The 16754-nt window shown below is 35.7% G+C and overlaps 1 protein-coding gene across 5 annotated transcripts in view; it reads left to right on the top strand.

Moving 5' to 3' along the window:
• The window catches only part of CENPK (centromere protein K), a 161451-nt gene that overhangs the window by 53347 nt on the left and 91350 nt on the right, over positions 1-16754 (top strand). For 4 of the 5 annotated variants that reach the window (XM_077117313.1, XM_077117311.1, XM_077117310.1 and 1 more), the window contains exons 6-9: positions 10589-10671; positions 10772-10870; positions 11200-11326; positions 15651-15704. In XM_077117313.1, the coding sequence (XP_076973428.1) occupies positions 10589-10671; positions 10772-10870; positions 11200-11326; positions 15651-15704 (363 nt within the window). Of the gene's footprint in view, positions 1-10588; positions 10672-10771; positions 10871-11199; positions 11327-15650; positions 15706-16754 lie in introns of all 5 variants that reach the window. The other variant, XM_077117314.1, reaches the window with a different exon arrangement.

The following is a 16754-nucleotide window of genomic DNA, read 5'->3' as shown; positions in this document are numbered from 1 at the left end:
AAGTTAAAGGAGCCACAGAATCTTTTACTGGTGGAACCCACAGATAGATGAGCGCCACGAGCGCCACCTACTGGACAGGATAAGAAAAACAGAACCCAGAGATTTCACAGAAAAAATCTTTCAACCTGTGGGGTCTTACACCCAGGGAAATCTGATTAAATGCCCAGACGCAAGCAGAAGATAACGGATCACGCTCAGAAAATTGAAAATATGGCCGAGTCAAAGGAACAAACCAATAGTTCAAATGAGATACAGGAGCTGAGACAACTAATGCTGAATATACGAACAGAAATGGAAAACCTCTTCAAAAACAAAATCGATAAATTGAGGGAGGACATGCAGAAGACATGGGCTGAACAAAAAGAAGAAACAGAAAAACTGAAAAAACAAATCACAGAATTTATGGGAGTGAAGGACAAAGTAGAAAAGCTGGAAAAAACAATGCATACCTACAATGGTAGATTTAAAGAGACAGAAGCTAGAATTAGTGAATTGGAGGATGGAACATCTGAATTCCAAAAAGAAACAGAAACTATAGGGAAAAGAATGGAAAAATTTGAACAGGCGATCAGGGAACTGAATGACAATATGAAGCGCACAAATATACGTGTTGTGGGTGTCCCAGAAGGAGAAGAGAAGGGAAAAGGAGGAGAAAAACTAATGGAAGAAATTATCACTGAAAATTTCCCAACTCTTATGAAAGACCTAAAATTACAGATCCAAGAAGTGCAGCGCACCCCAAAGAGAACAGACCCAAGTAGGCATTCTCCAAGACACTTACTAGTTAGAATGTCAGAGGTCAAAGAGAAAGAGAGGATCTTGAAAGCAGCAAGAGAAAAACAATCCATCACATACAAGGGAAACCCAATAAGACTATGTATAGATTTCTCAGCCGAAACCATGGAAGCTAGAAGACAGTGGGATGATATATTTAAATTACTAAAAGAGAAAAACTGCCAACCAAGACTCCTATATCCAGCAAAATCGTCCTTCAAAAATGAGGGAGAAATTAAAACATTCTCAGACAAAAAGTCACTGAGAGAATTTGTGACCAAGAGACCAGCTCTGCAAGAAATACTAAAGGGAGCACTAGAGTCAGATACGAAAAGACAGAAGAGAGAGGTATGGAGAAGAGTGTAGAAAGAAGGAAAGTCAGATATGATATATATAATACAAAAGGCAAAATGGTAGAGGAAAATATTATCCAAACAGTAATAACACTAAATGTTAATGGACTGAATTCCCCAATCAGAAGACATAGACTGGTAGAATGGATTAAAAAACAGGATCCTTCTATATGGTGTCTATAGGAAACACATCTTAGATCCAAAGATAAACATAGGTTGAAAGTGAAAGGTTGGGAAAAGATATTTCATGCAAATAACAACCAGAAAAGAGCAGGAGTAGCTATACAAATATCCAACAAGTTAGACCTCAAATGTAAAACAGTTAAAAGAGACAAAGAAGGACACTATATACTAATAAAAGGAACAATTCAACAAGAAGACATAACAATCATAAATATTTATGCACCGAACCAGAATGCCCCAAAATACGTGAGGAATACACTGCAAACACTGAAAAGGGAAATAGACACATATACCGTAATAGTTGGAGACTTCAATTCACCACTCTCATCAATGGACAGAACATCTAGACAGAGGATCAATAAAGAAATAGAGAATCTGAATATTACTATAAATGAGCTAGACTTAACAGACATTTATAGGACATTACATCCCACAACAGCAGGATACACCTTTTTCTCAAGTGCTCATGGATCATTCTCAAAGATAGACCATATACTGGGTCACAAAGCAAGTCTTAACAAATTTAAAAAGATTGAAATCATACACAACACTTTCTCGGATCATAAAGGAATGAAGTTGGAAATCAGTAATAGACTGAGTGCCAGAAAATTCACAAATACGTGGAGGCTCAACAACACACTCTTAAACAACGAGTGGGTCAAAGAAGAAATTGCAAGAGAAATTACTAAATACCTCGGGGCGAATGAAAACTAAAACACAACATATCAAAACCTATGGGATGCAGCAAAGGCAGTGCTAAGAGGGAAATTTATTGCCCTAAATGCCTATATCAGAAAAGAAGAAAAGGCAAAAATGCAGGAATTAACTGTTCACTTGGAAGAACTGGAGAAAGAACAGCAAACTAACCCCAAAGCAAGCAAAAGGAAAGAAATCACAAAGATTAGAGCAGAAATAAATGAAATTGAAAACATGAAAACAATAGAGAAAATCAATAAGACCAGAAGTTGGTTCTATGAGAAAATCAGTAAGATTGATGGGCCCTTAGCAAGATTGACAAAAAGAAGAAGAGAGAGGATGCAGATAAATAAGATCAGAAATGGAAGAGGAGACATAACCACTGACCTCACAGAAATAAAGGAGGTAATAACAGGATACTATGAACAACTTTACGCTAATATACAACAATTTAGATGAAATGGATGGGTTCCTGGAAAGACATGAACAACCAACTTTGATTCAAGAAGACATAGATGACCTCAACAAACCAATCACAAGCAAAGAAATTGAATTAGTCATTCAAAAGCTTCCTAAAAAGAAAAGTCCAGAACCAGATGGCTTCACATGTGAATTCTATCAAACATTCCAGAAAGAATTAGTACCAACTCTCCTCAAATTCTTCAAAAAAATCAAAGCAGAGGGAAAGCTACCTAATTCCTTCTATGAAGCCAACATCACCCTCATACCAAAACCAGGCAAAGATATTACAAAAAAAGAAAACTGCAGACCAATCTCTCTAATGAATATAGATGCAAAAATCATCAGCAAAATTCTAGCAAATTGAATCCAACAGCACATTAAAAGAATTATACATCATGACCAAGTAGGATTCATCCCAGGTATGCAAGGATGGTTCAACATAAGAAAATCAATTAATGTAATACACCATATCAACAATAAAGTAGAAAAATCACATGATCATCTCAATTGATGCAGAGAAGGCATTTCACAAGATTCAACATCCTTTCCTATTGACAACAGTTCAAAAGATAGGAATACAAGGGAACTTCCTTAAAATGATAGAGGGAATGTATAAAAAACCCATAGCTAATATCATCCTCAATGGGGAAAAATTGAAAACTTTCCCCCTAAGATCAGGAACAGGACAAGGATGTCCATTATCACGACTATTATTCAACATCGTGTTGGAGGTTCTAGCCAGAGCAATTAGACAAGAAAAAGAAATACAAGGCATCAGAATTGGAAAGGAAGAAGTAAAACTATCACTATTTGCAGACGATATGATACTATACGTCGAAAAGCTGGAAAATCCACAACAAAACTACTAGAGCTAATAAATGAGTACAGCAAAGTAGCAGGTTACAAGATCAGCATTCAAAAATCTGTAGCATTTCTATACACTAGTAATGAACAAGCTGAGGGGGAAATCAAGAAACGAATTCCATTTAAAATTGCAACTAAAAGAATAAAATACCTAGGAATAAATTTAACTAAAGAGACAAAAAACCTATATAAAGAAAACTACAAAAAACTGTTAAAAGAAATCACAGAAGACCTAAATAGATGGAAGGGCATACCGTGTTCATGGATTGGAAGACTAAATATAGTTAAGATGTTAATCCTACCTAAATTGATTTACAGATTCAATGCAATACCAATCAAAATCCCAACAACTTATTTTTCAGAAACAGAAAAACCCATAAGCAAATTTATCTGGAAGGACAGGGTGCCCCGAATTGCTAAAAATATCTTGAGGAAAAAAAACGAAGCTGGAGGTCTCACGCTGCCTGACTTTAAGGCATATTATGAAGCCACAGTGGTCAAAACAGCATGGTATTGGCATAAAGATAGATAAATCTACCAATGGAATCGAATAGAGTGCTCAGATATAGACCCTCTCATCTATGGACGTTTAATCTTTGATAAGGCAGTCAAGCCAACTCACCTGGGACAGAACAGTCTCTTCAATAAATGGTGCCTAGAGAACTGGATATCCATATGCAAAAGAATGAAAGAAGACCCGTATCTCACACCCTATACAAAAGTTAACTCAAAATGAATCAAAGATCTAAACATTAGGTCTAAGACCATAAAACAGTTAGAGGAAAATGTTGGGAGATATCTTATGAAACTTACATTTGGAGACAGTTTTATGGACCTTAAACCTAAAGGAAGAGCACTGAAGAAAGAAATAAATAAATGGGAGCTCCTCAAAATTAAACACTTTTGTGCATCAAAGAACTTCATCAAGAAAGTAGAAGGACAGCTTACACAATGGGAGACAATATTTGGAAACGACATATCAGATAAAGGTCTAGTATCCAGTATTTATAAAGATATTGTCCAACTCAACAGCAAAAGGACAGCCAACCCAATTACAAAATGGGAAAAAGACTTGAACAGACACCTCTCAGAAGAGGAAATACAAATGGCCAAAAGGCACATGAAGAGATGCTCAATGTCCCTGGCCATTAGAGAAATGCAAATCAAAACCACAATGAGATATCATCTCACACCCACCAGAATGGCCACTATCAACAAAACAAAACATGAGAAGTGCTGGAGAGGATGTGGAGAAAGAGGATGCACACTTATCCACTTTTGGTGGGAATGTCAAATGGTGCAACCACTGTGGAAGGCAGTTTGACGGTTCCTCAAAAAACTGAATATGGAATTGCCATACGACCCAGCAATACCATTGCTAGGTATCTACTCAAAGGACTTAAGGGCAAAGACACAAACGGACATTTGCACACCAATGTTTATAGCAGCGTTATTTACAATTGCAAAAGATGGAAACAGCCAAAATGTCCATCAACAGACGAGTGGCTAAACAAACTGTGGTATATACATACGATGTAATATTATGCAGCTTTAAGACAGAATAAACTTATGAAGCATGTAATAACATGGATGGACCTAGAGAACATTATGCTGAGTGAGTCTAGCCAAAAACTAAAGGACAAATACCGTATGGTCCTACTGATGTGAACCGACATTCGAGAATAAATTTGGAATATGTCATTGGTAACAGAGACCAACAGGACTTCGAAACAGGGTAAGATAATGGGTAATTGGAATTGAAGGGATACAGACTGCTACAGGACTAGATACAAAAACTCAAAAATGGACAGCGCAGTAATACCTAATAGTAAAGTAATCATGTTAAAACGCTGAATAAAGCTGCATCTGAGCTATAGGTTTTTTTTTTGTTTGTCTGTTTGTTTGTTTGCTTGTGTCTTTTTTTTAGTATTATTTTTATTTTTTTCTCTATATTAACATTCTATATCTTTTTCTGTTGTTTTGCTAGTTCTTTTCCTAAATCGATCCAAATGTACTAAGAAATGATGATCATGTATCTGTGTGATAATGTTAAGAATTACTGATTGCATATGTAGAATGGAATGATTTCTAAATGTTGTGTTAATTTCTTTTTTTCTTTGATTAATAAAAAAAGAGTACATTGTTTAATTTGCAGGTATTTGTGAATTTTCCATTTTTTCTTCTGTTACTGAATTCTAGCTTCAGTCCATCGTAGTCAGAGAAGATATGTTGTATGATCTCAATATTTTCTAATTTATTTAGACTTTTTTTTTGTAGCCTCACAAATAGTCTATCCTGGGGAATGATCCATATGCACTTGAGAAGAATTTGTTATTCTGCTCCCTGGGAAAGTGTTCTGTTTATGTCTGTATGTAGTTGGTTTAGAGTATCATTCAAGTCTTCTGTTTCCTTATTGATCTTCTCTCCAAATGTTCTATCCATTATTTAGAGTGGTTTATTAATGTCTTCTAATATTACTGTAAAACCATCTATTTTTTTCCCTTCAAATCTGTCAATATTTGCTTTGTATATGTTGGTCTCTGCTGTTAGGTGTGTATATATTGTTAATTGTTCTGCTTTCTTGTTGAATTGACCGTTTTATTTGTGTATAAATATCTTCTTCCTCTATTTTGTTGGATGTTAGTATAGCTACCCCAACTCTCTTTTGAGAGCTGCATCGTGCTTTTTTTTTTTTTTCATATTTTAATTCCAACCTACTTATGTTTTTGATTTTAGGGTGAGTGTCTTGTAAATAGCTTAGGGTTGGCTCATGTTTTTTTTATCCATTCTGGCAATGTCTGTTCAGTTCATTTATGCTTAAAATAACAACTAATAATGCAGGACTTTCTTTTTTAATTTTTTAAACTTTTTATTTTTAATTGTGAAAAGTAAAATATATACAAAAAAGTAATAGATTTCAAAGCACAGTGTAATTAATAGTTATTGAACAGATTTCGGAGTTTGGTATGGGTTATAGTTTCACAATTTTAGATTTTTCTTTCTAGCTGCTCCAAGACATTGGAGACTAAGAGGAATATCAATACAATGATTCAGAAGTTATGTTTCTTTGTTAAATTCTGTCTTCTCTGTTATAACTCTATCTTCTCCTTTGATCGTTCTCCCAGTCTTTAGGCGTATTTGGGCTAGTTCCCTTCTAATTTTTCATGGTGGAAAGGGGTGTCCATAACATCGAATGGGTAATAGAACTAGTTGATGTTTTGGAGAGGCTGGCCTCTCTGGGTTTCAGGCCTAGTAACCCACCTGGAGGTTGTAGGTTTCTAGAAAATAAGCATAATGTAATGCAGGACTTTGTACCGCTGTTTTGTCTTTGTAGTCTTCTCCTTTTCCTACCCTTAACCCTTCTATTAATGCTTACTTTTATATTTATTTGATTTTTGTATTGTACCATTTTGAATCCCTTTTCATTTCTTTTTGTCTTTAATTTTCATATATATTGTTTGTGGTTATTGTTCTGTTTGCAAGCTGTGAGAATGCGATATGCCAGAAGCAGAATGGCTTTTAAAAAGGGAAATTTATTAAATTACAAGTTTATATGTTCTAAGGCTATGAAAATATCCAAATTAAGGTACCAGCAGGAGATTGCCTTCACTCACAGAAGGCCCATGAAGTTCAGGGTTTCAACTGGAAAGGCAGATGACAACATCTACTAGCCTTTTCTGCAGGCTTCTTTTTCATGATCCTGCCTTGGGAGTATTTTTCTTCTTCATGTCTGGTCTCTAGCTGCATGGGCTCTAGAGCCTTTTCCAAAATGGTTCCTTCTTAAAGAGTCCAGTAAGCAAACCCACCTTGAATGGGTGGAGACACATCTCCATGAAAACCATCTAATCAAAAGTTACCACCCACAACTGGGTGGGTCAGATCTCCATTGGAACAATCAAAAAGCTCCCATACTACAATATTGAATGAGGATTATAAGACATGGCTTTTCTGTCCACAGCAGATTCAAACTCAGCTTCCATGAGGTTACAATTTAACATCCTAAGTCTATAAGAATGTTTTTTAAAAAAATGTTTTTATTGACAAATCTCCACACACATGCAATCTATACATGATGTACAATCAGTGGCTCACGATATCATCACATAGTTGTCTTGATCATTTTTAGAACATTTGCAACACTCCAGAAAAAGAAGTACAAAGAAAAAATTCGTATGTCCCATATCCCTTAGCCCTCCCTCTGATTGAACACTGGTATTTCAATCTACCCAATTAATTTTACCCATTATTCCCCCTATTATTTATTTTTATCCATAGTTTTTTACTCATCTGTCCATACCCTGGATAAAAGGAGCATCAGCCACAAGGTTTTCACAGTCATACGTTCACATTTTAAGCTTTTATTGTTATACAATTGTCTTCAGGAATCAAGGCTACTGGAACGCAGCTCCTTTACCCTTCCATCCTTTACCTTTTTTTTGTATTTGTTTAAGCTATACATTATTTATCTAAAACCATAGATTTATCTTTGCTTTTTTTTTGAATTGGAATTATATTCATTTGCATTTTAGCCCTTGGAAGAAATAAGAAGTGGAGTTATATACTAAAAAATACAATCCAATAGTACTGTCATTTATAATTACCCATATGGGTACCTTTACTGGAGGTCTTTATTCCTTTATGCTACTTTGATCCATTGTCTAGTGTCTTTTCCTTTCAGTCTGAACAATTTCCTTCAAAATTGCTTATTTGGCAAGTCAAATGATAATGAACTCCCTTTGCTTCTGTTTATCTGGGAATGTCTTAATCACTCATTTTTGAAAAAAATTATTGCTGGTTGTGATTTCATTAGTTGACATTTGTTTTCCTTCAGCGCTTAAATTTTTTGTACAACTACCTTCTTGCCTTCATGGCTTCTGACAATAAATTAACAGTTAGCTTATTGGGATTTCCTTGTACATAGCTCATTGCTTTTTTCAATAGCCTTCAATATTTTGGGACATATTGATTACTATGTGTCAGGGTATTGTCTTCTTTGTTTCTTCTGTTTGGGGTTAGTGTTTCTTGAATGTGCATATTCATATCTTTTATATTTGGGAAGTTTTCTGCCATTTTTTCTTTGAATAGTCCTTATGCTCCTTTCTTTCTTCTCCTTCTGGAACTCCAATTATGCATATATTGGTACACTTATGATATTCTATAGGTCTCTTAGGTTCTGTCCACTCTTTTTTTTTTTCATGCTCTTCCTGAGCCTGAATCATTTTAATTTTCTGGTCTTTAAGATTCTTCTTTCACAGCAATCTGCTATTGAAACCCTCTAGGGAATTTTTCATTTCAGTTATTCAACTGGAGTCTTCAACTCCAGTTTTCTGTTTGGTTCAGAGGAGACTCTCAAAGACTCCCATATTGTTCATTCATTGTTTCCCCTATAAACTTTAGTTCTTTTTCTGTTTTTCTTTATCTCCTTGAACATTCTGAGTATAATTTTAAAAAATTCTTTGTTCTGTAACTCAAAAGTCTGATCCTCTTCATTGATGTTTTCTGGAGTTTTAGCTTGTTCTTTTGGATAGGGCATAATTTCCTGTTTCTTTGTCTTGTAATCTTTTGATGCACACTACGATTTAGCATTTTAATGTGTTAGCTCTAAGATTTAGTCCCTGATCTGTATTTCCTTACATTTTTATACAGCAAATGATATGCCAATAGATTTTCTTGAATGCCAGGAGCTAATCGAAATAAATAAACCAAAGCAAAAGTCAGCCTTCACAGTGTTTGTAAATTGGCTCTGCTTTGGCTAGTGGTCTCCTTTAGAGCTTAGCCCCCTATTAAGATCAACCTGAGGCAAATTTGAGGTGGAGAGTCCTATCTGTTTTATCTGACCCTTAATGGTGCCACGGAACTTACTTCTTTTCCTGGGCTTGTGCTTGCTAGAGGCCTTGGGAATTCTCCATTTTACTGTTGCCTTGATATCCAAGTTCACCCTACCCGCACCCTTCCCAGTGCTCTCCTGTGTGACTTAGTGTAGTTAGTTCTCTGCTCCAGGCTTCTTTCAATTCATTTTTCTCACCTTGTCCCAGCTGCCAAATGCCTACAGTTCTCTTTGTCATTGATTTTTACTCAAAGTTTTGTGCTTTTGGAAGGGAGATTAGATTCAGTCATTATGCTGATCCAGATTACTGGATCCAGTCTAGCAGTGCCTCCTCCTCGTTCCATCCCCATTCATGTAGGACAAGTTTATATAAGTACAGACCAGTCTGCTATCTCAACCATTAGGTAATATGGCTGCATTTATTGTCAACTCTTATTTTTTCCAAATGGTGTAAAGAAACAATCCATCCCACCCTGTCTTTAGGAATTCTGGCACAAAAGTTTAAAGATATTTTTAGTTTCTTGCTTATATATCATCTCTGCTTCAAGTACCCACAATTGCAGCCCTGGTCAAGGACATCAGTTAGGGAAAAAGAAAGTTGAGGCCATACATGTAAGATTATATAGTCATACCAGCATCTTCCCCTACCCCACTTCCCCGGGTCCCCCAGAAAAACTGAGTAATCTATTGAGTAGGGACCCTGCCTTGGTCCCTCTCATGTTAATGTGAGCACACACTCATGGAGTTATGTAAACAAGTCCTTCATGCCTGTATCTACTCCTGTTTTAGATAACAGAATGCAATTCAGTCCACTGAGTTGATTTATTCTTCCCTTCTTCAATCAGTTTTTCCATCAGTCAGTTGTAAGGAGGTGGCCATCCAAACAGAATGCTGTCCATCTCCTTGGAACAAGCACCATAAACCAAGCAGCTTTTTATTGGTCAATCAAGAACTGTTCAAAGATACCACCTGTGTGGCAATAGAATCCAGCACCTCTTCCAGATGTTCCAAAGTCAGCCCCAGTAGAAATGAGGCTACCTTCTTATGAGGCTACATTTGTATCCCCACCCCTTTCAGCAATACCTTGTGGTCAATCAGGTATTGATTAATCAGTAGAGGTCTGCTGGATGACTGAATTTCATTTTTGTCTGTTTTTGTATAGTCTTCTGAGAAAAGGGAACCTATATCTACCTGATTACTGAAAACTCACCATTGGCTTGCCTTTCAGAATATAATAAAAATATATTGCTCAAAATCCCTTATATTTTAATATTTAAACTGCTGTACAACTTTCTACTAGGCTTTTATACTATTAATTTGTGAACTGAAGTATCTGTCCTAGACCACTATGTAAATTTACTGTCATTCAGACCTAAAACTATTTATAGGATTAAGTACTCAACAATTGATTTGTATAATTTTGTTCTAGTTCCAAAAATTGACACATGATCTCAAAATGGTGCTGTCTACTATTCAGTCAAAGAATGAAAAATTGAAGAAAGACTTGGAAAGGTAAATTATATTATAATCATAATTAATCATTGATATGTGTTGAAATTGGCAGTTAATGTTTTATTTGGCTATTGTTTGTTTTATTTTTCCATGTTTAAAGGGAACAACAGTGGTTGGATGAACAAAAACAGATAATGGAATCTCTTAACATAGTACACAATGAATTAAAAAATCAAGTTGAACCATTTTCTGAAGCAAGGTATGTTGTATTCTAGGTTTTTAAAATAGGAGAAAATATTTTCTTTTTAATATAACATAAAATACATAGTTCAAAAGAAGGTAAACATCTACTAGGAATTGTGAATGTTGCCCAACTAACTTTTACCAATCCTTAGTACATGACCTTTTATGAATGGCTTGACTTGTTTGTACTTTTAATTTATCTCCATGTTAAATAAAAACTATTACTTTCTTAAAGCTATTTATTTGGTTTGAAAAAATGAAATTGAACAAAGTTTTTGATCCACTTTATGAATGTTCATGTGGATTTTATCAACTAAATGTACCTCTTATTTTTTTTAATGTTAGAATTTTTAATGGACTCAAAACTAAAATGCTTAGTATAAAAGAATATAAGGAGAAACTTTTGATTACCTTGGGTGAGTTTCTAGAAGACCATTTTCCTCTGCCTGATGAAAATGCTACAAAGAAAAAGGTAAGTTTTAAAGCAAATATTCATGAAGCTATGTATTTGAAATGAGTTCAGGTAGGTTCAAAAGCAAACTCTTGATAAATGTTTGTATGTTTATATATGTTTCAAATATATACACACTTAGATACATGTACAGAAATATTCCCTCATCACATTATAGTATTTATTAAAATTAGAAGCAATGTTATTGTTCAATAAAATGGGATTTATTAAATACATTTTTTGTATTGTAGCCATATGTATTAGCTAGGGTTCTCTAGAGAAATAGATTCAGCAGGAAATATCTGTAGATATAAAATTTATTTGAGGAACATGCAGTCCAAAATTCATAGGGCAGGCTGTGAAGCTGATAACTCCAATGAAAGATCTCAACAAACTCCACAGGAGAGGCTCACTGGCCAGATCAGGAAGAGAGTTTGTCTCTTCTGAATCCTCCTTCAAAGCCTTCCAGTGATTAGATTAAATGTCACTCATTGCACTCCTCTTGACTGATTACAAATGCAATCAGCTTTGGATGTAGCCAATGTGATCATGAGTTAATTCTATGAAATGTCCTCATAGTACCAGACAGACCAGCATTTGCCCAACCAGACAAACAGGCCACCACCACCTGCCCAAGTTGTCACATGAACCTGACCATGATAGTCCACCCCTTGTCAATTTGGCAGCTATACACATCACCTTTAACCATACTTAATCTCTAAATAGAAAACAATAAAAGATTCATTTTTTTTCCTTCACCCAACAATACTCAACTGTTCACATACAAACAGAAATGCATTAAATCTCCCCCGAATAGGGTACAAATCCTTGGGAAATATTCATTCTTAAACTTGATATCTTACAACTTAAATACTATAAAATGAACAAAACAGCATTACAGTCTTCATTTCTGTAACTGATCATGTGGTCATAGTTCATATTGATTACTGCTTTCTTCCACTACCCATTCCATGTTCCCTTTACCCTCAGCAAGCACTTCCTCTGGCCATGGTTCTTTGCCTGGTGGGGTGACCCAAACCTTCATTCTTGAAGTTTCAGAGCCATTGGTAATCCTGCCTGGATTGGGTTGTTGCAGTTTTCCATTGATTTTAATCACAGGGCATAGTAGTACTAAAAGATGCCCTAGGGGATCTCCTGTATTCCAGGAAAACAGTTCTTTACCTCCATTGTGTAGTTGTAGTCCTATTTCCCCCTGATAATCAGGGTCAGTCACCCCAGCCAGTAAAGTAATCCTCTTATGGCTTGTTGATCCAGGGGCATGAGTACACAAAGTGACCAGTTCACAGCCTTAGATTCCAGTTCAGTGGAATCATTGCTGTTTTTCCTTGTGGAAGCACTCTCCCTTTTGGAACTAAAACCTGTAGACCAGCAGAGCTCAGGGTCACAGGGACAGGAAACAAAAATTTTCCTAGTGGATCACTAGGGGTAATAGTGAATGGTACCACTCCCATTTCTACCCCTTGGTTCCTGGACCCGTGGATCCTGGCTGTAGGAGAAACAGCACCATACAGCTTCCTGGGGAACATTACCCCAGCCTTTCAAGGTATTGCCACCTAGTTGACACTGTAATTGAGTTTTCAAAAGGCCATTCCACCATTCTATGAATCCAGCTGTTTCTGCATGATGGGGAAGATGGTAAGACCAGAGAATTCCATGAGCATGTGCCCATTCCCGCACTTCATTTGCTGTGAAGTGTGTTCCTTGGTGAGAAGCAATGCTATGTGGAATGCCATGACAATGGATAAGGCATTCTGTAAGCCCATGTATGGTAGTTTTGGCAGAAGCATTGTGTGTAGGGAGAGCAAACCCATATCCAGAGTATGTGTCTGTTCCCGTTAGAACAAATCGCTGCCCCTTCCATGAAGGGAGTGATCCAGTGTTTTCAACCTGCCACCATGTAGCCGGCTGGTCACCTCGGGGAATGGTGCCAGCTAGGAAGCCAGCATGCTCAACAGAGTGCTACTCCTGACCCACAGCAGCGGGACAGCTGGAACTGACACAGAATGACGGAGTGGACAACAGCGCCTGGGGAAGCGGCCAACCTGTAGCACCTAGCACCTGGCGAATCCACCACACATCTTATCCAATGGGCCAGCTATTCATGGTGCCTGTCTGGGCACCCCCTCCCAGTGTCCAGAGGCCTAGCTCTTCCTGGCAGAAGGCTGGGCCCACTTCTGGACTCCCCATGGGCACTGTCAGCTGTGAAGCCACTCAGGAAAGTTTCCCACCAGCTGGGGCAGGCTGGATTGGAGGGAACCTCCCTCCCTCCCATCCACACCTCCCCACGTGCTTTCATCCACTCCTGGCTGGGATCACTGCCGATCTAACCTACCCTGCTCTCGCAGTCCCGATTTCCCCACTTCTTTGCTTCCCAGGAACCACCAAACCCCTCCACAATTACTTACCCCACCCTATCCCCTGGGACTGCAGTCCTGGTCATTTTCTCTCCATCCCCTGTCTTGTCCCACTGAGAAGGTGTGAACTCAGTCCTCCCCACTGCATCATCTTCCTGGAAGTCCATAAAATTCCTATTTAAGATAGCTCAAAGAATCATCTTTTGTGTGAAACGTTGTATGAAATATAGGCATCTCTTTCCTGGCACTGATCACATGATTTTGTAATTCTCATTTATCATTTATCTTACCTACCCACCACCATGCACTGTGAGGCCTTTGATGTCTTTTATTCATCTTTGTGTCTCTGCTATCTATTGTATCTAGTCTAGTGCCTTTTAAGTTCGTATTTGTAGATTGAAAGAATGCTAGAGAAAGGAAAAATATTTCTGCTTTTGTTTTCTTACAAACTTTGTTCTCTTTATTTTTCCCTTTCTTCATTTATTATGGACTGTGTCCCTCATTCTAGCCATTATTAGTTATAATTCTTATTCATTTCTGAAATTGTTGACAGCCTTTTATTGATCATTTCATTAAGTTCATATTTCCTTACCTCTTAATAATCTTAATCCTGTGACAAGTCACTGATTTTATATGCAGATCCCAGTCTCCTTTTTTCTTCAACTTTTTTTTTTAACCTGCCAAGCTTTTCCACTAACAGGGGCAAACAAGTTTGAGAAGACTGACAGTGTTCTGAAAAGAAAGCATTAATTAAAAGATGTCTGCATGGGCTCCCTAAGGAATCATAGTCTTATTAATAAAACTCACTTTTTAAAGTACAAGAACTGTTGATACATGTTATAAAATGATAATTCCTTACTCTCCTTGTTTATCTCCACAAGCAATAATACTGAACTTTATAATTCAAAGATACATAAAAAATTTCCAAATTATATGAAACTGAGCGGGCTAGATAGTAAATACATTGTATAACAGAACTAGGTTCATATTTTTTAGTTGGCCAGTCACTAGGCAAAATAAAATAGATGTTCAGTAGAGATACCTAGAATATCTTCTTGGGCTGAAAACATTAAAAGAATAGGGTAGGCATATTTTAACTAGAGATATGAAAAACACTTTAGTCTTTTAGTTGATAGTATGCCCAGATAGAAATCAGCAGGGTGAATTAGATGCCCCAAACCTAATGTATCTTAAACATAATGAATAGAATTCTAGCATCTACAAGTATGGAAGTGAGTCTCTTTATTGTGTTTGGTGGACACACGACACCTGGTTAAATATATATATATATATGTATGTATGTATGTAAATTAGAGTACATTCAGAGAGCAACCAGAGATAGAGGGGCCTAAAATCTATGGCATATGAAAAGTAATTGAAGAAACAAATGATGGTTAATAGGCAGAAGAGAAAATTTGAGGCCCGGAATAGCTGTCTTCACATATTTGAAGAACCTTAAGTAAAATTGGAATGAGATTTATTGTGTGTCATTCCAAAGAAAAAGAACTAGTGATTGGACTTAACATGAGGAAGTATTAAGAACTATAGAGATGGATAAGACTCCCTGGGAAGCAAGTTCCATGTTTGAATTATATAAATTTTTGGAATGTCTTTTGTTTGGGCAATTTTTGTTGGGGTATTTAAACATTAAACTTTGTTTTATATGATTATATATAATATGTGTAGTGTAATTTCTCTGTTATATTTTTTTGGACAGTTTAAGTTCTATCTTCTAGTGATTGTAAAATTTTTATTATAGATAGTTGTTTGAACTTCATTTTTATGAGCTTGATTTTTAAGTACAATAAGGTTGTTAACTTTCAGAATTATTTTCAATTTGCCATTCGTGAGTAGTGGGTTTTAGTATACCTGTACCATTGCATTATGAAATACTAATTTTAAAAATAGTCTAATATCTGCCATTTGCAGAATTTAAATGTTTATTCTTTGTATTCACATTTCTCTCAAAGAAAAACATTAAAGAACCAAGAGCACAGCTGATAACATTGCATGAAATTTTAGAGGTAAGTGTTTTGTGTGTTTAGCTCTCTGTCTTGAAGATTTCTCTTAGTGATTTCTGAACAATTTGACACAGGCTTGAAAAGAAACAACACTACTTTTTAGCTTTCATGCAAACATCAGTTTTTCATAAATATATTTATAACAAGTTATTGTTAGTACAAAATTTATTTCTGTTTTCCATACAGCACTAGAAAAAATATTGCCTCTTTTTTAAAAAAACATAAAATTAAAATCTAACACGTACATACTATTATCACAGGTGAACACTTTTAAAAGTTTTTAATGATGTTATTTAATATTTACATAGTGAAATCCCAAGCCCTTACATTGATGGAGTCTTCAGTTGACAACTTTGTTCTAAAATATCTATGTTTGCTTAAGGATTCTTTCCACAAAGTTACCAAATTTGTGTACATTTTTTTCTTAAATAAGTTCAGGCTCTTTTTTCATATTATAAGGACTGAGAAATTCTTTTTCTGCTTGATAGTCTCCTCTTTGATACCTTGAACACTTAAAAAAATGTTTTGTACTTCAGTCGTAAAATACAAATTGTAAAATCTATTAAATATTTTAGAAAATCTTAATAGAACTATCTATGGTAAACTGGGCATAAAGGTAAGATAGTCTTATGAAGAGAAAGATTTTAATAATTTTATTTTAATTACTGTTAAATTTAGAAGAAATTGATTTCAGAAAACATGTTTCATTATAATTTTATGAATTGTGCCCTTAAATCTCTATTTTGACCAACTATCTAGTTTTGGTGCTTCAGATTCCCGTATACGGAATTTTATTGCTTAAAAAGCAAAATACAAATATTTCTTAGATTCTTTTATTTGAATGTTTTGACATTACTAGATACTCCAGTTTCTACTGAAACTAAGAAGACTTTTGTTTGTCATGGATGACTTAACCTTTTATTTTTAAATAAAGATTGTCATTTATTAGGCAAATATTTGATGTGTTAAATGTGAAATACATATGTAATTTTAGAACCAGTAAACTATGGAATATCATCTAAGACTTAGAAATAAAATTTTTTCTCCCAGGTT

This window comes from Tamandua tetradactyla, chromosome 9 (genome assembly GCF_023851605.1).
Source record: "Tamandua tetradactyla isolate mTamTet1 chromosome 9, mTamTet1.pri, whole genome shotgun sequence".
Lineage (NCBI taxonomy): Eukaryota > Metazoa > Chordata > Mammalia > Pilosa > Myrmecophagidae > Tamandua > Tamandua tetradactyla.
This window is presented reverse-complemented; position numbering and strand designations above follow the sequence as displayed.